General features: G+C 37.0%; 1 protein-coding gene across 1 annotated transcript; it reads right to left on the bottom strand.

Moving 5' to 3' along the window:
- Positions 1-456: 456 nt before the first annotated feature.
- LOC150105906 (acetylcholinesterase-like) lies at positions 457-6,547 on the bottom strand. Its single transcript, XM_090393668.1, has 4 exons — positions 6,418-6,547; positions 4,544-6,095; positions 2,090-2,262; positions 457-690 (listed from the first exon to the last, which is right to left on the bottom strand). The coding sequence occupies exons 2-4, from the start codon at positions 6,064-6,066 to the stop codon at positions 635-637; spliced, it is 1,752 nt and encodes a 583-aa protein (XP_090249794.1). The 5' UTR covers positions 6,067-6,095; positions 6,418-6,547; the 3' UTR covers positions 457-634.
- Positions 6,548-23,440: the final 16,893 nt, after the last annotated feature.

Genomic DNA, 23,440 nt, shown 5'->3' with positions numbered 1-23,440 from the left:
CATAATTCTAAACAACAGCAAAGGTTGCGTTCTGGTTAAATACTGGTGAGCCAAAACATTATAACTGCTTGCCTAGTGGTGTGTTGGCTTCCATTGGCCGAGAAAACCGCTTGCATCCATCTTGGCATTGACTCCATTTAGAAGTAAAACACTTGATAAAAAGTCTAGAGATCACAGATATGATACTCCTAAGAAAGATTAGGGGCATGAATAGATGGCATCAACGCAACATATCTTATTAAAAACGAGGATATTAGGAAAGAACTTGACATTGGTAGTAGTAATGGATTTATAAATTATTAATGGATTCAAAGATCCACAGATTTTCAGTTCATCATGAGTGTGTGTAATTCTTCCACTGCAATTATTACACTCCCAATTACCACTATTACACTCCTAATCTGTTTGATTTGTAAGTGGAAAGTACGTTCGTAATCTCCTAAAATAAACTGAAAGGAAGCACCCAATAATATTTATTGCTGTTACACAGAAAGTTCACGCTTTCTGAACATCCAACTGACTGAAGCGACTCAAATGACTCAAATTATTTATCATTTTATGTTAAGGAAATGAATACAATAACAAAGTTCCATCTTTAGCTCATTAGTTGATAGTTCACGGCACATTTTCTAACTCACGATATCTTCCATTTGGCTTTTTGATCATGTTTTCCGCAGTTTTCTGATTGCTCTGAAAAAAAAAAAAAAAAAAAAAACGAAATAGAATACACCTGATAATTAACAAAGTAATATACGACTATAAGGCAACATTACAATTCTGAACTTAAAAAACTTAAAATTGAGTTATAAAAGGTAACCGTAAACTTTGAACTGTTCTAAAATTAATCGCAAGATTTGAATCGACGAACATCACATATGTAAACTGAATATTTTACTTTTTTTTTTTTGAAAACAAAACAAAACAGGCATTTAAGGATTAAAAGAAATCATACGGGCCTATACGGGATTTGAACCTCTCGCATCCAAAACGAGAATCACACCCCTTGACAAACATGCCGCTTGTTTTTTAAGTTTCAGTATTTTACATACATTTCATAATTTATTACATATTATACATTATAGGCTGTATATACATTTTATAATTTATTACTATGAAATAAATTTTATTTTCAATTTTGTTATTTTAAATAAATATTATTTTCATTAGTATTTGTTTTTTGTCCGATGTCCTTAACTGATAATTTTTTTTTCAATTTCAGAATTCCTAATAACAGTGCTAATAAAATGTTCATGTTCGAATGTGGGATTATCAAGCTGCCCAATTAAATTCTTTGGACATCCCCTATTTTAAAACGAAGCATCACAAAATCTATTCCCGTCTTTCCCGATCTATTGTAACAGATAGACTCGCACTGTCGACTGTACATAAGCATACTTTTAATAGCGGAGAGGAATTGATTTACGGATTTTAAACGTGGTGTGATCATTGGATGCCATATTTGATCTTATTGTAACATTTAAAAAATAATAAATTACTCATCAGCCAAATTCAAGTACTGGCAATATTAAAACCCGATAGAAACGTGAGGATGGTACTTCAGCTAACAATCTCACGTGACCATCCAGAAATGGATTCTCCCAAGGCACCAAAGGATGTTCGGAAAGAACTAACCCTACCCGATGCGACGCGTTTACGAAAAAATCAGCAGTACGATCTGGAAATGTTGATCTGAGAATTCAAATTCTACAGAGGTTCAGATAAGTAGAAGATTTCTACGTGAAGATTTATCGTGGTTTCCCTGACAATAAGCAGAAATTTCTGAAATTTAGGTTAATAGATGAATTCCATCGCCTTGTGTGAGATTGAGGAATGGAATTCATTGTCTAAAAAGGTCCGTTTAGCAATCATTGGAGTTTTCCAAAACTTTTCATGGAACTTTGTAATCATGTGAGGCCCTAATCTTCTGCAGCTTTTGCCTAAATCCAGCCATGCTCAGACGCACCAAAGCTGTACGAATTTCTACCAAAATATTCGGAATGTCAATTGGCTGTTAACTACAAAAAAAAAAAAAAAAAAAAAAAAATGATCATCACTAGTTTAAATGGGCTAATTCAAATGAGGTACTTACCTGATAATAATGCTAAGCGTGGTATAAGTTGTGACCAGAAAGCACACTGCTTTACTCGCAGTTTTTCTCCCACATCTTTATTTTCTGTGTTGAGAATGAGATATTTTTGTTCCGATGTTGTGTGCGGAGGCCACTCATTCGAGGTAGTTCCATCTGGAGAAATGTTCGGATTCCTGAGAAGGAAGTCAAACTGAGATTAGATTTGTTGTTAGAACATCTAAACAGGACAACAATCTAAACTATACTATTGAACTGGGAAATCATGTAAAAGGTTTAGTTTGCGATTACAAGCAAAAACCCGCAAAATACATGCAAACTAATGATCAATTTATTGTTAATATCAAGCATGGTTTCATGCTTTACTATAATCAAGTATTCTTTAAGTACAAATGTCTACATTTATAATATTTTAAACCATAATAAAAGGTTAAAACGAATACACGACTAAAGTGAATATGTTCAAAATTAAGAATAGAACAGATAAAAAGATAGAACAACCAGTTACGTTACTGTGATGACAATCTAAGAAACTGGAGAACACAGACAGTACATAAAATTACAAAAATTTCCATAGTTTGTTGATTGCGTTGATCTTCAGTAAGAGCTCCTTGAATGTAACATTCTAGAAAGAATTAGATCTTAGATGTTTCCAATCAAGCAGAACGCATGCTGCTTACTTAATTAGAAACTTTTCTTTAATACCCTGTTGGACCTCCTTTAGCCTCAATTACAGAACATATGAAGTTTAGCAGAGATTCCACAATGGGTTGAATTGCATCTACATCTACAACATACCAGGCATTTACCAGACAGTTCTTTAACTGCTCAGATTTGATGGAAGAGGACTCTGTTCCAAGATCTCTTATAATAACATGTCCAATACATACTCAGTTCCGATCTGGACTTTGTTTGTGGCCAGGGAAAATGGTGGGAGTCGCTTTCATGCTCGCTGAACAATTCTTGCGCTAACGACAGTGGCAATATCATTTAGCAATATCAGATGACCCGTTAGTACCCAAAGAACATGCCTCATGCCAGGACACCACCTCCAGTACATTGAGTTGTGTTTACGGGACAAGCTGGGTTCATTGCTTGATGGGTCACCTGCCGAACTCTCTGCCTACTGTCGGTACAGTACAAGACGTACTACTCGTCGAACCATATGACTTTTTCCAGTCTTCCAGTGTCCAGTCACGGTGTTCTCGACACCACTGTGGACGAACTTTCCGGTTCTTCGCAGAAATTAGTGGTTTCCGTATAGGCATGCGACTGCCAACACCGATCCTCTTCAATTCCCTGCGCATAGTTCGGTGAAATGTGGGTCGGAAACAGCCTTTATTAAATGCTTCGGTCATTTGCTGCACACACACAAGAAGTTCTGTTTGTCCGTACAAGCCTTCTCAGACGACAGCGATCTCGTTCCTGACAGACTGTCTTAGGATCGCAGTTCGCCTCTTATACAAGTAAAGTGTGTTATTTTTCCACTGATTAAACAGTCGGGATATCTCACATTTTGAGTAGCCAGTCAGCTCTGCTGTTTTCAAAATCATGGCTTCACCCACAATAAGCCGTTTAACTAACTCTGAAAGATCATTTGTTTTTCCCATTAATGTGATCAGTTAAGGACTACTGACCAGTAAAATTCTTAAATTGCGTAGAACACGTGGTGACGCACGTGACCTAGTATTTTACACATATGCTGCGTAAATGACGTTTACGTACATCTGCAAAGAGATTTCTATTTCAGTGGCCCGTATGTTCATTAATGAAGTCATAATTTATGAACGTTATAAAATTCCTTTTTTTTTTAAACAGATGTATGACATGTACAACAGTTTACGTATAGCAGTATTGCGCCTTTCCTTTTCTTCCCTCCCTCGCAATGTCTCTCTTTCTTCTACTCTGACGATGTCCTTGAAACCAGTGAAATAAAAGTCATTAATATCCTTTTATTAACATTGTTTAGAAATCACTTTAAAGCGTTTTAAAGGAGTTATTCACCGTGACTGACTCCTTCTAAAAACTGCTGTGATAATAATTTTCCCCTGTGAGGTTAAAATTATGATTGATTTGAATTACGACCGAAGCAACTGACGCTTCTGTCGTAAATCAAAATGAAAACGTTGACGTCCACTTTGAATTTATGATCACTCTTTTATTTATTTTTTATTTTTGTTTAGTTTATACAGGAGGGGCTAAAGAACTCATAGGCGCATCAGTGCTATATGCAGGGGGGGGGGGGAGAGGAACTGATGCGAGGATTGAGAAAGAAGTTTATTGACATGTACCTTGGAGAGTTTCGGATTGCAGTCGTTTATGTAATAATAATAATAAATAAATAATAAATAAATAAATAAATAAATAATACCTACGATTACATTTTATTGTGCTATGAATTATAGCGAGGGTTAATAATTAGAAATACAACATTACATTAGATTATTTAACACTTACCCTGTTCTTGCAAAATTAGCCCAATATTGCATTATTCGGCTACTCAATTCTTTCTCTTCAGGAAGAAGATTGAACTCAGGATTGAGAGGCAATCCAAAGACGTATTCCAACTCTGTCCCATGTTCGACTCCAAGCCAATGGGGCCACTCACTAGAACTGGAGCGATGGGCGAACAAGTATTGATACACTGGATTCTCAACTTTGGCATAGTCGAGTGCGAGACTGTTGGAAGGACACGTGAAGTGGATGTCTCCAACGATCTTTTCAATGGCATCAACATTCAGCTTTGTATCGCTAATATTCTCCCACGGGGTGTATTCGAATATAACACATTGTTCTATGATTTCATTGTTCTGTGGAGTTATTTGACGGACGGCCTTCAAGAAGTCGTCGTAAAAAAACTCGACAGGATCACTGAAGGTGAAAGAGTTTGGAAAAGTCATTGGAAGAAACATAGTTCCTTCATTCAGAGTGGTTCCGATGAGAATACTCATATTTTTGAACATTTTGGATGCCAGTAATTCTTTTGGTGTGTGAGTGATGAATTTGCCATCCACCACTGGAGTAAAAAGGAATTCAAAAACTTTTCCGACTTCGGGTTGCATTTCAACCAACTGTGTGGCATCTACTTGACGAAGACATTCCAGAACAGCCTTGGTATTTTGAGAGCTATGAGGACACTTTAGCGAACGTGCAAGTTTTAATCCCTCTTCAATGGTGATTTGTTGATCTGCATAAGCCCATGGAGATGTTGCAGTGCCGCTTTGAATGATGGCCCGATTGAAAAGGTTCCAGCTTTGCTGCGATAAAAGATGGTAACTGACACTGGCTCCTCCAGCACTCTCTCCAAATAAAGTTATTCTTTGAGGATCTCCACCAAAAGATTTGATATTCTCTTTGACCCACTGTAGTGCCAAATGCTGATCAAGCAATCCCATATTGCCTGGAGCTTCTGGTATTCCAAAATATAAAAACCCCAAAGAACCCAATCTGTAATTCATTGACACCACAATTACCTCTTCTTCTGATACTAGAATACGGGGATCGTACATATGCACCGTTGAAGATTCAATAGTGAAACCACCTCCATGTATCCACACCATTACTGCAGCGTTTTGAGGTCTGGGTCGAGGTAGCCACACACTTAACTTCAGACAGTCTTCACTCATTGGGGTAGTGAGCGCATGTAACTTGGATATCTCTATTAAACCTACGTTTGGCTGGAAACAAGTATCTGGAAGTTCTGCAACATCCAGGATCTCAGTCCACGTTTCTGGTGGTTCTGGCGGCAGAAAACGACGCTCACCAACTGGTGGAATTGCATAAGGAATACCCAGGAATGCATCCACATATTTTCCAGTAGGTGTCGGAAGTTTTACGCCTTTTATTGGCCCTTTGGTGGTCTGAATAACCATATCATCAGCAAGTGCATCTGAAATAAAAGTGCTGAAGACTAGAAATAGAACGATAAAACCAAATAGCTTCGTCATTCGAGAGAAGTAGTCTAATGTTCCATTTGCCATCTTTGATTATTAGTCATATAGTGTTATACCTGCAAAGTAAAAAAAATAATAGTTACTATAAAAGAAATATAATACTTTGAATACTGTAGTTTCATGACGCAGCAGAGGACATGGCTGTAAACAAAAAAGAACCTGATGTAATGTAGCCGCTTCTCCCCCATGATGCCCTAATGCGATGCCCTATGATTCTACTATATTCGTTTGTAGCCATTATCTTCACTGCGTGAAACAGATTAAGATATACTTGCTAGTCGAAATGAAGTGTTTAGTAAAGTTAGCGTTGGATTTCGATTAGAATTTATGCTTCGCTATAGATATATACATATAGAAGAGCTCTGAAATCATACTCACCAGTCTCTGTACTATTCACACACCCGAAGAATACGAAATAATCAAGTAAAATATTAGTGTGAAACTCTGATAAAAACTCTGTGTTTTATCGAAGTAAAAAGTATTCAAAATGAGGTGACCTCGATCTTTGTCCTTGAAAATCTAAAGCAACCGTCATGTGATAAAAGATGTACTTTGGCTTCACTCTTGAAGCTCGTTTAACAAAGGAAATGGTTAAGAAAAAAATAAAGATTGCCAATATTAATAATATCAGTGAAATAGAAACATTTATTTCATATGTAAATATGTGCGCGAGTTACTAAACAGTAGCAAAAGAACATTTTTTCGGTGAACTACAAATATAATTTAATATTAACAATCACTTTAAAAAAATAAATTATTTTTCTTGTAAAATAATTCCAAATATTCTAATTTTAAATTAATCAAAATTTTAATTTGTAGTAATAATTTGTGTGGATTGACGTATGAAGTGCATCAGAGTAGAATACACATAACGGCCACAGTGGGTTTCCTTATGTGACTGCCAATCAAATCCGATCTTCTTCAGTTTCCTGCGCATAGTTGGGGGGAAGATATAGGTCTGGAATGGCTTTCATTAAATGCTTCCGTCAATTAAATTACAAGTCATTCTATCAAGTAGTTTATTTTATACAGCTGTCTGAAGCAAAAGTGTTTCTGTATCCCTTGAAATCGATACAATTGAGTATCGTGCAGTTATAAAATTCTTTGTAAAAGAAAGTTTAACGGCAAAAGAAATTCATTCGAAGTTCACAAACGTTTATGGGCACTCTTCTCCTTCGTTTCCGACAATTAAGAAATGGGCTGCGGAGTTTAAACGTGGCTATACCACCCATGAAGATGATCCACGCGAAGGATGTCCAAAAAGTGTCACAACACCAAAAATCATTGATCAAGTGCATGATATGGTATTGGATGACCGGAGAGTCAAAGTGCGTGAAATTGCTGAGATTTCAGGCATTTCAAAAGAACTTGTAGGATATATTTTGCACGAAGAACTGCAAATGAAAACGCTTTGGTTTTGCGCAAGATGGGTACCGCACTCGCATGAAAATCTCTGAACAGTGTTTGGAACATATTAACAAGAATAAAACTGATTTTGTGCGCCGAATTATTACTATGGATGAGACTTGGATTCGCCATTACACACCAGAATCCAGATTTGGTGTGTAATGGCGAATGTGTAACCCATTTCCCAGGTTTGGCTCCCTCTGACTTCTATCTCTTCCTCAAACAAAAACTCTTCCTCGCTGGTCAGAGTTTTTCTTCGAATCAAGAGGTGATTGCAGCTGTAGACGGGAATTTTGCAGATCTTACTGAGAACCACTACAAGAACGGGATAATGGCCCTGGAGCGTCCTGGTATAAATGTATTAGTATTAAAGGAGATTATGTTGAAAAATAAAATAATTTTGAAATTATAAATTCGTTTTTTCATTGTTAGGCAGCGAACTTTTCATCCACCCTCGTACGCTGAGTAAGTGAAATATATCTGCATAATACTTTCTAATTCAGTGGTCGATGTGGGTAGCAGATGACTTTAAACTTCTGGCGAAGCATCGCTGTGTGCTGGAACAAGAAGGGGCAGTTGGCATGGTAGTTGCTAAAGTAACGCCATCGGTTCTGTCCCATCTTTCCTCTTAAAAGTAATGTGGATGACATCTTTAAATGTATACTGAACACACTGTAGAGATCACCACTTGAGGTGACAAGTGGTGATGGTTTAATAATAAAACGGTTCCTTAGGCCCGTTTCTAGATAGTTCAGTGGGACCAGACGGTCTGGTCTGGTCCCGCTGATTTCCAACCCCCAGTTTCCAAAACGTAGAGCTAAACGGCCTCGCCTACCCCGCCCTCTCTTCGGAAAATAAAACGAGGTTAGCGGATAAAACAGATTCATCTCCATTTCACCAACATTCGTGGTCTGAACAGCAATTTAAACAATACCAGTCCCCCACTTACAAATTATCTAAATTTGCAATTTAGATAATTTGTAATTCATAACTGGATTTGCAATTCCTAACTGGATCTTAACTAATATCTTCAACTTTCCTACCTGCTCTCTGCGCATTTCTAAAGTCGAATTCCAGAAGATGACAAACATTGAATCCCCTTTTTGCATCTGCTTTGACGCAAACTTTCTTCCATTATTCGGTGTTTATTTGCTCTCCAAATATATCTCTTCATCGCTCTCCAAATGTTGTTAACCCCTCCGACATTTTGCGCCTGTCTGAGAAACCAGGTAATCTACAATTCAAATAGCGAAACTGGCAATGACACTGAGTTATTCTGTGTCGTAAACGATCTTTGACCAGTCATCCATCTGCTTCCAGAAACCTAATAATCCACTTCACTCACTTACACCTTGACGTTTTCGTAACGAGTTCGCGAGATTAATACATTGTAGTTGTTGGCTCTCTTCTTAATAATTCAGATCCAACGTTATCCTGAGTTTTTTCCTAAGAACTACAACCATTAGCTGTTCTGTGGAACCTCCCCCCCCCGGGGGAGTCCACAGAAACCTTGAAATAATAAATAAACGAAAAAGTTCATATGTACGCATTATTCCTTTTATATTCAACTAACAGAGTTGATATTCAAATAGTTGAAGAATCGGGTCACAACATAATCATACCTTTGACTGCATTAAAAATCATCGATTACATCATGAAAAATGAGCAGTTCCAATAATTCCATTTTCTGAAGTTGAGATGTGGGCATATCTGGAAGGCTCATCCTTTCCAGGTGTTTCATAAATCCTTTGTCATTGCTCTCTCTGATTAATAACTACAAGTGTTGTTGCTCTTTTATTCAGAATTCGGCTTTTCAATATCTACACAGCTAAACGTGGGCATTTTTTCAAGTATTTATGTGTACTACTATCATCTGCTATTGCCCACTTCAGCAAACCATGCATTTTTGTAAGTACAACGTCTGGTGTTATCGGGTTCCAAGACGCTATCGGTCTGAATTTTAAAGTCGCGTAAAATGTTTTATATTTTCATTGTGATACGTGTTTCACTTATATGTTTTCAAAGTGGTTTCGCAAGCTGTGAAACAGCGTTTCCCATACAAGCAAAAACATGCTTGGAATATCTGAAAAGAATCAGACAAGTTTTAGTTTGGACTTCAGAACATTTCTAACTCTTTTTGAATATTCCGAGCATGTTTACTTTGTAACTTCTGAATAGAAAATGTCATCTGCCTCAAGAACTGTTAGTCGTTTGTAGAATTTATTGTTGAACAAAATTTGAATTCTCCTTCTATCTGCAAATGTGATTAATTTGCTGTCTGTTATTCGCAGTTTTCACTGATAATTTGGACTGCGTTTTCGTTGAACAGACGCTCAATTTTTCTCATATTTTCAATATCATTTCAAACTCAACCGTGTACAACAAATGTGATATTTTTCCTGCTTGCTTTTATGTTTCATATACGAATCCAGTTTTCTACAGAAATAAGATTTGAGGATTTAAAGCTAGAGTGAACAATTGTATATATAACGAAGAACCTTAGTAATGACAGTTCTTGTTTCTGAAACAACCCCTTTGTTCAATACGAAGACGTTGTTACATTTTGACTAAATGAGCTTGTCATAACTTAAATCTTGTTTTCGGCAAGTATTGGTCGACAAGTCCTTGGAAATGCTTCTTTCGGATTATCCCAAAGATGCTTCCAAACTTAACTGAGTTCGCACGTTCAACATTGTCTTGGATGTTTATATTCACTTCTTCTATTTTCATTGTTTTCTTTCCAATAATTCTTTGTGTTAACAATCCGATACTTCCGCAATTGATTTTGTTAAAGGCTGAACTGCATTAACTTCTTTTGATATTTTTATGCTTAAGTTTTTCTTGTCTTATATTTAAATTGCTGATGTGTGCTAGAAGAGTTTATTTTTATTCCAGACGATTTTTTTTTTTTACATTGGGGAGTATCCCATCCTCGTTTATTAATAGTTTTGTGCAGCCAAGTTCTTCTGTAATTCCAACTGAACACTGCTCATCAATGATTTGCTTTTTCCACCTATTTTGGAGAATTGTTTCTATTGCTAAGTTAGTTTTCCTCAATATTGTGGCTAAACATTGTCTTCGTTCGGCTTTGTTTCGGTTGTTGATAATCGCTGTCTTTCTTTAGTATTTAACAAATCCCCCTTCAGTTGTTCGAAGTTATTTCTAGGATTCGGTGATAATTTCTTTTTGCAATTTTTCAAGTTCCCCATCCCATCACTGAAGACATCGTTTCCATATTCAACCAAATTTATATTACTTAACACGTTCATTGCCAATCACGCGATATCGCGCGATGCGAGTTCTCATCAAGCGACCGATCACGCGTTATCGCGTGGACGTCGTTAACTAAATAAAAAAAATAAATAAAAAAAAAAAGTTCGCCACCACACGAAATTCCAATTTTCAGCTTGGCAATGAACGATATCGCGCGATCACGCGATGCGAGCCCTTATCAAACGGCCGATCACGCGTTATCGCGTGGACGTCGTTAATTAAATAAAAAAATAAAAAAAATTTGCCCACCACACGAAATTCCAATTTTCAGCTTGGCAATGAAAGTGTCAAACTCCTCAACACTCCCAACAATCACAACATTCCAATAATGCGTTCTACTCACCACAAAATTTAACACAGATATTTTAATCAAGAAAGGCAGAATTGAAATTTATGAAAGTGAAGCAAGAACCCTAATGAAATCTTATTTTCTCCGAATCACATCAATTAATATTATTAATCGTTTATGGGTGCGGTTCACTCGGCAGATGGCACCACGAATGAAACGTACACCTTGAATACGCTTCCTTTGTAATAATAGTTATAAAGAGAAATATGCGAGTCTAAAGGTTTGTATGTGCATATATAAAACAATTATAACACTATAAAATTATATTAAGAAAGAAAAAACACTTAAGAAAATAAATGCAAATTGCAGATTTTTTTTATACTACGTAATTATAACGATTATAAATTATATTATTGAAGAAAGTAATTATGAAAATAAAATAAAAAAGAGAACCCCTGTATTTTGGCTGCCACAGCAAGTCATGGCGCTTCACTTGCTCTTAAAGCTGATCTGTGGCGATCAAGTCCGTCACCGGTTCATTTGCTTTCAACAGCGAAGGTCAATCCAACAAGTAAAGAAGTAATTTTGAATCTCATTTATCGTCAAATTCAGAAAACATGAAAATGAAAAATGATAACGTTAACCCAACCCAATTAAATGACCAAGAGAATTTAGCAATGGTTAGTGAAACGAAATCGGTAAAATCTGCAATTAGTAATTTAGACCTTTTAAAATCATTAAACTACCCTCTTTTTTTTTCTGGGGGTTTATGTCCTTGTTTAAGATGAGCTAGAGTAGTCTTCTGAGCCGCTGATTTGCAAACATAGGGAATACTCGCTCTCCTTGTACAAAAAATGGCTGTCATCCGAGAATATGACCTTCTTCCACTTCTCAGCAGTCCAATCTTTGTACACTTTAGCCCACTGGAGCCTTGGCAATGGATACTGCTCAAAACATACCTGCCAATGTTGGTTATTTCAAGTATTTTTCTTTAAGTGCTTGAAAATGCGATAAATCGTTATCTTTATTATGAGCATGAACGTTTGTCAAATGTTCTTCTAGTCTTGAAGGCTTCAGAGATTCATTTGAAAAAAAAAAAACGTTTTGGCAAATCAGGTGCATTGGTAATGTTTTGTTTGTAGGCGACTGCATAAAGCCGTATTTCAAATATGCGATGTTATTATTGTTCATTATTGTTTTGCATTTGGTCACTTCACATTAAAGCTGAGTTTTTTTTTTCTTTTGGTTTATTAGGATTAGCCCATCACTTCTCGATCTCTAACCACACCATCGATTGGGATGATAGCTCCATGCCTTATATAGAAGACGATTTTCGATGTAGAAACTTCAAAGAAGCAGCATTTGTACTCCGTTCTGGAGAAAATCTAAACAGAAATCAAGGAATAATTCTGAAAGACATCACGAAAAGCAAAAAAATTCACTCAGCTTACTAGAATTTCATTTCGCTAAAAACTATACAACGCGCTCAATAAACAATGACTGAGACATCACGCTCCATGCTCATGATTTTCCGCGTTCAGTTTTAATTTTAATTAATTTGACTGTGTTACTCCATTCTTCTTCATTTTTACTAGTAAATGCTATTGTACCGTCATACTTGTCCTGAAGAAGCCAGACAGAATGGCTGGTGAAACGTATTCACAATTTGTGTATATCTTTTATTAATTATGGTCAACTAATAAACCAAAACAAAAAAACTCAGTTTTAATGCGATATTATATTGTCTACATTTCTTCTTGGGTTCAGCCATGATATTATCTTTAAAAAAAAAAAAAAATTAAATTAAATTTACCAAATTGCTGAAATGCAATTTCTCACGTACCTAAACCAAATTATTTCTACAAGAAAAGGTACAAAAATACTCAGGTGAAACCTTCTGTTTCATTGGAACAACAATATTTTGCTTTGTGTGTAATCCGTGTAAGTAAGGTACCAACTGGGTATCGAATATGCACTAAACCTTTTATGCACGACATCAAATTGCTAACTGCTTTTCGCACAATTCAGAAACGATCTAAAACTGATTTCATAGGCCTCACGTATTTACAGTGATGATGATGATGATGAACAGCCTATTTTTCTACCCACTGTACGGTGAAAGCCTCTCCCATTGCGGGAGGTTTTGGGTCTACTACTCCCATGGTGACCCAGTCCATATTGGGAGAGTGTATCTATACTTGGGTGAAAGAGTGTATGAAGGTGGAAGACAATCACAAACATCCATGCTTACGCGGGATTCGAACCCGCAGCCTATTGGCTGGAGAGCGGATACGCTAACCACTCGGCCAACCAGGCCGGCGTATTTACAGTATTATACAATAAACAAGTCATAACATGCACATGTTCCTGACGATGCGTACTGGACTTGTAAAATCCCGATCACTTGAAAGTGTGCGCCAACCCTTTGCTCGTCAAGAGCTGTGGTCGGACTTCAACACCGATCGGCTGTGACTTGCATTTTGTACGTTTCCTTGGAAAATAAAGCAACCATTATGACCTTTACTCACGTTATACAACAGTTATATCATCAAATGTTTGACGATACATTTTTTTTTCAGCACCTAATTTTTGTCCTTCATGCTTTCACCGCCACCTACTTTAATCCAATGCCCCCATTTTGCTCATGAGGCCACTACCGTCCATTTAGGGAACCACCGATCTAGACCAATAGGAAATCACTTGCTATCAATTTCTGCATCAAACTGAAGTAGCTATGTTAAATACGAACACTACCAACTGTGTGTTCTTAATCCTTAAAAGAACTGGCTTAAAGGGGCGAAGCAAGAATGTTTTTCATATTCCCTGTTATCTGTATGTAGGGATAAGGTGTTATTGAGCTATATAAAGCTCTGATCATGGCAGAAGTACAACATAATAGCCGAGCCTCAGTTAAAACTCCATCAGTTGCATTGTCATCATTTACCCTCCAAGGTTATTAATATTAATCACCGCATCTCACGGTCGATTTTAAAGTCGACCAACTATGAACTTTGAACTTAATTGGTTGATGGATTGAGTCCTTGACTCTTCATCCCTTCATCTGGATTTTAGATTGTGGGTGATGAGATTATTGTGGGTAATTTACCCGCTCATTGTGAGCATTGAGGCTGTATCAGCTTTCTCTTGCGATGCAGAATTTCGGTTTTTTATGTTTGAAACGATCTGAGGGATGGCAGTCCGCTGCCTATCGAACTAGCTGATTTGGGTGATTATCCGTGATTGTGAGGAATTTCTCCGCAATGCTTGTCATATAGGTCTTAATATCTGGAAAATTGGTGTAACTGGATGTTTCTGATAAACCATGGGGCATTAAATGCCATTCTTAGGCATTTATTGTATTATCTGAAGTCTGTTGATGTTGCTTTTAGTCGTGTGACCCCAGGTTGGAGAGGAGTAAGTTAGTTGCGGTCTGATTACCGATTTGAAAAGGGGGATTTTGTTGCTTATGCTTAGGAAGCTGTTCCTATTCAAAAGTGGATATAGCTGTGCTATAGTCTAACTTGCCCTAGTGGCAACACTATCCATATATGTCTTGAAGTTTAGACGTCTATCAAGATGAACTCCCAGATATTTGGTAGAATTGCGCCTGGAAGGGATGATTTTACCAAACATTTGTATGCTTGTATTCGGTTCTGCTTTACGTCTGGTGAAAAGTACTGCAGAGCTTTTGTTTGGATTAATTGCGATACGCCGTTTGGTGTACCAATCCTCCAATTCATTGACTGCTCTCTGCAGCTTGATTGTCGCCAGGTGTGGACGGAGGGATTTGGCTATAATGATTGTGTCGTCGGCATACAGAGCGGTGATAACTGGAGACAGTTTGGGGAGATCTGCCATGTATATGGAGAAGAGTAGGGGAGATAGCAAAGAGAATTGAGGGACTCCGGCCGTGATTCTCCTCTCTGTGGATCTAATACCGTTGAGTTTTATTTTAAATTTTCTGTTATTTAGATATGATTTGATAAGTAGAACTTGTGGTAATGGAATACCAACTTCGTGTAGTTTAAAAATTAGTCAGTGATGCCACACTCTATCAAATGCCTGAGTGATGTCCAGGAAAACTGCGCCAGAGTGTTGGTGCCATTCATGCCCTTGGGTTATATGTTCGATAACTCTGTAAATTTGTAGCGTTGTGGAGTGATATTTCCTAAAGCCAAATTGTTCATCTTGAATGACATGGTTGGTATCTGTTGCCTCTTGAACCCGTGTGAGAATAGCACGTTCGGCTATCTTACCTATGCATGAAAAAAGGCTGATTGGTCTGTAATTTTCAGGAAACTGTGTATTTTTTTCAGATTTGGGAATTAGGAAAACGTCGGCAATTTTCCATCGCTCTGGGAAATAATTTAGCCAGAGGATGGCATTAATGATGGCTACTAGATGCATAACCTCTTTGCGGGGAAGTAACTTGAGTACCTTGTTTGTTATTCCATCTGGACCCGGAGCCATTTTGTTATTTAGTTTTCTTAAAATCTCATATGCTTCTGTTGGTGACACGGATTTGTTATTGGATTGGATTGAGGCATTTTGAGTTATTTTACGCACTTGGGTGTGAATTTTACTTATGAAATTTATATCCCTTATGTTGGAGATCTGCAGTGAGGTCTTCTATTTGTAATATTTCAGTTCCTCCCCTTAATACTACTTTTAAATTTTTCTCACTGTTGAGTGCAAAAGTGTGGTATGGCAAATTGTTGTTGTCTAGAAGCTTGGTTATTTTTCTGTAGTCTGATGACGTTTTAGGTTGTATGCAAATCCCTTCTTCTGTGTTTGTGGCTTTAATGAAGGTGATATCTGGAGATTTCAGTGTGGATGCAACGGACGTCCAGTGCTCCTTGGCCCTTAGGACGACTGTGGGGTACCCTTTCTTTAATTACATTATCTGGTTCTATCTCCACTGTTTTGGGTGTATCTGCAGTAGAGGAGATTTTCCTTTTCTTTTTGACCGTTTGGAAGTCTGTGTGGGTTTCCAAAAACTGCGGAGTATTATCCTGAGATGCAGCACCCTCTATATTCGTAGAGTGACTTGATTCTGGTTCAGTCAACATACTCCCATCATTTAAACCATCCATCCTATCTTCTGTGACTGCTGTAGGGGGAGAAATGTATCTAACAGCTTTACTTTCCCTGGCCAGTTGTCGCTCAATAGGTTTCCTAATCTTAGGAATTCTCTGTAAACTTCTTCGAATATGCTTTCATTGAGAGGTTTTGACATGTCTGATAGAAGGCAACAACTCTATTAGAATAAAGTTTGAGAAATTGGTCCTAGAGTCCAATGTAAATATCTCGTAGACCAAATCGATCTACCAGCACCGGTAGCAAAATTTTACCTTAAAATGGCGAGTTCTAAACTACAGATTTTTTAACACTAACATGCGAGCCGCCATTTTACTTCACTCCAACCATCAAAATCAATTTTACGCTCCCACGACCAACTATGAGCTATAATTCTTATAAAGACTGGCTTAAAGAGGCAAAGCAATATTGCTTTTCATATTCCCCATTGTCTGTATCTGTAGAGGATAGTGTAAGGATAAGGTGTTATTTTGAGCTATAAAGCTCTGATCATGGCAAGAGGATAACAGCAATTGCAGAGCCTCAGTTAGAACTTCATTGGCTACAGCATTGCCATCCATTACCCTCCAAGGGTACCAATTTTTAGTCGCCTCGTACGACATGCATGAGCTACATTGGTGCTATTCTTATCCCGCAACCACACGGGGAAAAACCGTAAAAGGATTTTATAAACGAGTAAAAATAATAGAGAAAAGGTGTACTTCTAAAAATTAATATATCCTTGCAAATCAATTGCAAATTATCAATTGCAAAGATTTAAAAATATAAGTTATTTTTTTAACTTCTCTTTATATTCTATAATGTACAATGAGTTTAATTGCATGATTTAAATGCTGTTTTAATTTATTCGATGTCACAATATATATTCAATGATAGGAGGGTTGTATGCGGTTGCTGTTTTATTTTTAATTTCTAGTGTTTAATATTCTTCTAATCTTTCTTAAAAAGAGCTAATATCTGAAGTTTAAATGAATATAAAACGAGGACATATATATATATATGCGTGTGTGTGTGTGTGTGTGTATATATATATATATACACACACGCACATACTTGCCTACACTTGGATCAAGGACTAAACAAGAATATAATTTCTTGACATCTTTAATTTATAGTATAACCAAGTGAAAATACATTTTCAACACACAGTGAATATGTTTATATCTTTTAATTTTTTAAAATTTTCAGCTTGCTAAAATAGGCTACATAAAAATTACTTAACAGTCCGTCTGCGCCACAGATAAAATGCATTAGCGTGATATTTGTTCAGGAATATTCAACTGACATCGACGATAGGACCAAGTTTTGGTGTTATAGACGAATGTCTCACCCCACAATTCTTCCCTGGTATGCTTAATATAAAGAAAGTATACATTTTTGATTATTTTGTGTGATTTTGAGATTGAATGGCGGTTGCCAAGTGTTTATATATGTGATCAGTGATTTACAGTAAATAGTTGTTATGATTTTCTGAAGAAAAATTTATTTCGTAAAATATTTGCTACTGATGCTGGTAGATCGATTTGATCTACGGGATATTTATATATAGAAGTGTTCTTCATTCTGTGAAACATTTACTACCTTTGCTGGTAGATCGATTTGATCTACGGGATATTTACATTGGGCTCTAGGTCCCACTTCTCAAACTTTATTCTAATAGAGTTGTTGCCTTCTATCAATCATGATAAAACCTCTCAATGAAGGCATATTTGAAGAAGTTTACAGAGAATTCCTAAGATTAGGAAAACTTTTGAGCGACAACTGGCCAGGGAAAGTAAAGCTGTTAGATACATTCCCCCCTACAGCAGTCACAGAAGATAGGATGGATGATTCTAATGAAGGAAGTATGTTGACTGAACCAGAATCAAGTCACTCGACGAATACAGAGAATGCTGCATCTCTGGATAATACTCCGCAGTTTTTGGAAACCAACACAGAATTTCAAACAGTCAAAAAGAAAAGGAAAATCTCCTCTACTGCAGATACACCCAAAACAGTGGAGATAGAACCAGATAATGTAATTAAAAAAAGGGTACCCCACAGTCGTCCTAAGGGCCAAGGAGCACTGGACGTCCGTTGCATCCACACTGAAATCTTCAGATATCACCTTCATTAAAGCCACAAACACAGAAGAAGGGATTCGCATACAACCTAAAACATCATCAGATTACAGAAAAATGACATGACCAAACTTCTAGACAACACAATTTGCCATATCACACTTTTGCTCTCAACAGTGAAAAAAATTTAAAAGTAGTGTTAAGGGGAGTAACTGAAACATTACAAATAGAAGACCTCACTGCAGACCTCCAACTTAAGGGATTTAGCCCAATTAAAGTCAGCCGAATGCGGAGAGCTGATAAAACACCCTATCCCCTAATTCTAGTGGAAATAAGCAAAGACCAAAAACATATATACAATCTCCAAACCATCTGTGATCTAGTCATAAAAGTTGAGGCATTGAAACATAAATCAACTACAACCCAGTGCCATAGATGCCAGAAGATTGGGCATGCCCAACGATGCTGCAAGGCTGAATTTCGTTGCGTTAAATGTGGTAGCAAACATGCACCAAATGAATGCCATAAACCTCGTACACTTCCAGCAAAGTGTGCAAACTGTAGAGGACCACACCCTGCAAACTATAGGGGCTGTATAGCATTTCCTCAAAACCAAAAATTACAACTCAAAACCAGTAAACCTCTTCAAGAACAAGCGTCTTCCCATCAAACCATAGTCTCCACAACGGATGGAAGATCGTATGCTGAAGTTACAAGATCAACCTTCCAAAAAGACCCAAAACCAAAGCAGTCACAGCAAACCAATAAACCTATCCTACTGAACATAACAAGCCACTTAGGTGAAATGCTTGCTGAACTCCAACAAACCAACCCAACTCAAGAAGCCAAAGATATCATCTGAAGGCATACACAATCACTCTTTATGGAAATTCTTAATGGATAAATCTAAAAGAAAACCGAAATCATTACATATTGTTTCATGGAATGCAAATGGTTTATCTATCAAATTACAGGAGCTGCAGGAGTTTGCAGTCGAAACTCAAGCAGACATCATCCTCATAAATGAAACACATCTTCGTCCAAGTGACAAAATCAGAATCAATAGTCATAGCACTTGCCGTACAGACAGATGCTTTGCTAGAGGTGGAGGCACTGCCATCTTTGTGAAAAGTAACATAAAACATAATTCAATAGCAGAACCCCAAACAGAACACATGGAAACTACAGGAATAGAAATACATATGGAAAACACAAGCAGCATTACGATAAATGCAGCCTACAACCCCCCCCCAAATAAAAAACTCCTTGAATCTGACTTAGAGGTGATACTAAATACAGGCAGAGCAGTGATTATAGCTGGAGATCTTAATGCCAAACACTCAGTCTGGAACAGCAGAAACTCAAATATTAATGGAAGAATACTCAACTCTTACACCACTTCAAGAAATATAACAGTAATAGGACCCACTGAACCCACACATTATGGAGTTACCGGTCGTCCTGATGTACTAGATATAGCTATATTAAAAAACATAGCGCACAGCTATCAGATACAAGCAATCAACGACTTAAGTTCTGATCATAACCCCATCATATTGGAAACAACTTCCCTCAGCCTTCCAGGAAAACCTTGGTCCAATACCACATATAACATCTGCTGAAGATGTAGAAAAAGCAGTGAAGACTCTTGAAAAACAACTGCTCACAGCTATAACGCAGGTAACAAATATAACCAAATATACACCATCAAATAAACTTCCACAGGATATAAAACGTCTTATCCAAGAGAAAAACAGATTAAGAAGACAATATCAGAGAACAATGGACCCAGCGGATAAACAAGCAGTCAATAGAGCAACAAACCAGGTTCGATATGCCCTAAAGGACCACCGTAACCAACTCTGGAATAACAAAATTCTTCAATTAAACACAGAGGATCAATCAATATGGAAAATGATGAAATCACTCCGTTCAAAGCGTTTTACATTTCCTCCAATCCAAGGTGAATCTAATGTTGTCTACAACGACGAGGAAAAAGCTGAAGCATTTGCTGACAGTTTAGAAAAACAATGCAGCCCCAATTATATCAATACAGATATAAATTTCATAAGTAAAATTCACACCCAAGTGCGTAAAATAACTCAAAATGCCTCATTCCAATCCAATAACAAATCCGTGTCACCAACAGAAGTATATGAGATTTTAAGAAAACTAAATAACAAAAAGGCTCCAGGTCCAGATGGAATAACAAATAAGGTACTCAAGTTACTTCATCGCAAAGGGGTTATGCATCTAGTAGCCATCATTAATGCCATCCTCCGGCTAAATTATTTCCCACAACGATGGAAAATTGCCGACGTTTTCCTAATTCCCAAACCTGGGAAAAATACACAGTTTCCTGTAAATTACAGACCAATCAGCCTTCTTTCATGCATAGGTAAGATAGCCGAACGTGCTATTCTCACACAGCTTCAAGAGGCAACAGATATCAACCATATAATTCAAGATGAACAATTTGGCTTTAGGAAATATCACTCCACAACGCTACAAATTTACAGAGTTATCGAACATATAACCCAAGGGTATGAATGGCACCAACACACTGGCGCAGTTTTTTTAGACATCACTCAGGCATTTGATAGAGTATGGCATCATGGACTAATTTTTAAACTACACGAAGTTGGTATTCCATTGCCACTAGTGCTACTTATCAAATCATATCTACACAACAGAAAATTTAAAATAAAACTCAACGGTATCAGATCCACAGAGAGGAGAATCACGGCCGGAGTACCTCAAGGCTCTCTACTATCTCCCCTACTCTTCTCCATATACATGGCAGATCTCCCCAAACTGTCTCCAGCTATCACCGCTCTGTATGCCGACGATACAATCATTATAGCCAGATCCCTCCGTCCACACCTGGCCACAATCAAGCTGCAGAGAGCAGTCAATGAATTGGAGGATTGGTACACCAAGTGGCGCATCGCAATTAATCCAAACAAAAGCTCTGCAGTACTTTTCACCAGACGTAAAGCAGAACCGAATACAAGCATACAAATGTGTGGTAAAATCATCCCTTCCAGGCACAATTCTACCAAATATCTGGGAGTTCATCTTGATAGACATCTAAACTTCAAGTCACATATGGATAGTGTTGCCACTACGGCAAGTCAGACTATAGCGCAGCTATATCCACTTTTGAACAGGAACAGCTTCCTAAGCATAAGCAACAAAATCCTACTTTTCAAATCGGTAATCAGACCGCAACTAACTTACGCCTCTCCAACCTGGGGTCACACGACTAAAAGCAACATCAACAGACTTCAGATAATACAGAATAAATGCCTAAGAATGGCATTTAATGCCCAATGGTTCATCAGAAACAACCAGTTACATCAAGATGCCAATCTTCCAGATATTAAGACCTACATGACAAGCATTGCGGAGAAATTCTTCACAATCACGGATAATCACCCAAATCAGCTAGTTCGACAGGCAGCGGACTACAAGCCCTCAGATCGTTTCAAACATAAAAATCCGAAATCCTCCATCGCAAGAGAAAGCTGATACAGCCTCAATGCTCACAATGAGCGGGTAAATTACCCACAATAATCTCATCACCCACAATCTAAAATCCAGATGAAGGGATAAAGAGTCAAGGACTCAGTCCATCAACCAATTAAGTTCAAGTTCAAGGAAGTTTCATTATTTTTTGTGTGCTTTGCCAACAATCATCAGTCGAAAGTGTGATAGATAAGTGGAGTCATACAAAGTGTAAATTAAATCTTTTATTTTGTGAATATTTTTGCAAATTTTATTACTTCATTATGTATGAATATAAGAAGAAATGTCGACAGTACAGTATTGAGTATTTGAAATATGGTTTTATACAAACTCTTATAATGGGGGGGGGGACGTTACAAAATTTTATGTCTTGAAAAATGGGCGGTGGCCCGAAAAAGTTTGGCAACCTATGGACTAGAGGTTCTGAAACATTTTTTTTTTTTTTTTTTTTTGCTCCCAGAACTCCCTTACGTTCTTTACCGTCGTGGGCTTTCGTTTATGGCAGGATTTTTATCATCAGATTAGTCAGATAAGTGAATCTGATTAACATTTATATTCATCTCTTTAAAGTCTGACTCAACAGTCGATAGCTGGAATCGAATAATCTGTTTTTTTTTTTATTTTATTTTATTTTAATTTGTGATGGATAAACCGTGAAATTCACATAAAAAGATTCAGTATTCTGCATATTTCAACTCCGCTTGTATTTGTAAGTTATAGTTATCGTATTACGCACAAAATAGCTAAGAAACTAATAAGGTCTTATAATCATAATTCACAACTTCAACATGTAAGTAAATGCTTGCCAAAAGTTAAAAAAAAAAAAAAAAAAAGCAAAAAACCTCGCATTTCTTAGAAACTTTTGTAGGAAAAAAAAATCCTTATATTGTACTTGCTTATCCTAAATAATACCCCATCTTCTGGCTTCTTTTAATTAAAAAAAAAAAAACGTTTGGTCGATAAACATTTTTCTTCCGTGTTTATTTTTATTTTTGTAAATGTTTCGCTGAATAGCTATTTGAAAAAGAGACTCAAAAATCCATTCAACAAGCAACAACAGAAAGTCAGGCTGAGATTATTATTATTGAGTTGTAACGATAATGCGAGATTTTATCATTAGCTTATAAATCAACTTCGCAATGACAAATTAGACACTCAAGTCATCGAAAACGGGTCTATCCACTGGGATAACGAAAGCAACGAACAGAAAACATGTTTCCAGCTAGCCTCAAAGGTATTTATTTAATTTATCTTATTTCTAAAAAAGTTTTGTTCCTCTAAATGGTAATGAACATATATGAATTAAGCTAAGAGAATTTGAATAATAAAAGTGTGTAATTTAATTTTTATGAAAAAAAAAATTAACTGTGATAAATTTGTCACGTTTATTGAATAAGCACTTGAGCATTCGTCATTGTGTGTGTGACGTCATGTGTTTGGAATTACCATGGGGACATATGTGTCAATGGCTTCAGTTCTTGTGTTTTGTTCGCATATGGAATTATGGGTGAAGTTAGAGATAAGGATTCGTGTCGTGATTGGTGGGGCAGTTTGAACAAGATCAAAATCAAGATAAGATAAGAAATCGTGTCATGAATGTTTGTTATTATCAGATGCAGATAAGCGATGTCATTTGTTACCCATTGACCATTGACGTTACTGACAGGATGGGTGAAGCACAAGTGCTTTTCATATTCCCCTTTATCTGTAATGAGAGTTATTTGGGAATGGGAGATTTGTGAGCAAT

The sequence above is a fragment of the Typopeltis vanoorti genome, chromosome 6 (assembly GCF_054136105.1).
Source record: "Typopeltis vanoorti isolate ZY-2024b chromosome 6, IOZ_Tvanoo_1.0, whole genome shotgun sequence".
Lineage (NCBI taxonomy): Eukaryota > Metazoa > Arthropoda > Arachnida > Uropygi > Thelyphonidae > Typopeltis > Typopeltis vanoorti.
Note: the sequence above shows the minus strand (reverse complement) of the source record. Positions and strands in the feature narration are given on the sequence as shown.

What these genes read in the sequence shown, in the direction of transcription:
- LOC150105906 (XM_090393668.1), bottom strand. Translation starts at nt 6,066, where the DNA reads ATGGCAAATGGAACATTAGACTACTTCTCTCGAATGACGAAGCTATTT. An exon ending in GCTAATTTTGCAAGAACAGG is followed by an intron (nt 2,263 to 4,543) that starts GTAAGTGTTAAA and finishes CTTCCTTCTCAG; the next exon opens with GAATCCGAACATTTCTCCAG. An exon ending in ACGCTTAGCATTATTATCAG is followed by an intron (nt 691 to 2,089) that starts GTAAGTACCTCA and finishes TTTTTTTTTCAG; the next exon opens with AGCAATCAGAAAACTGCGGA.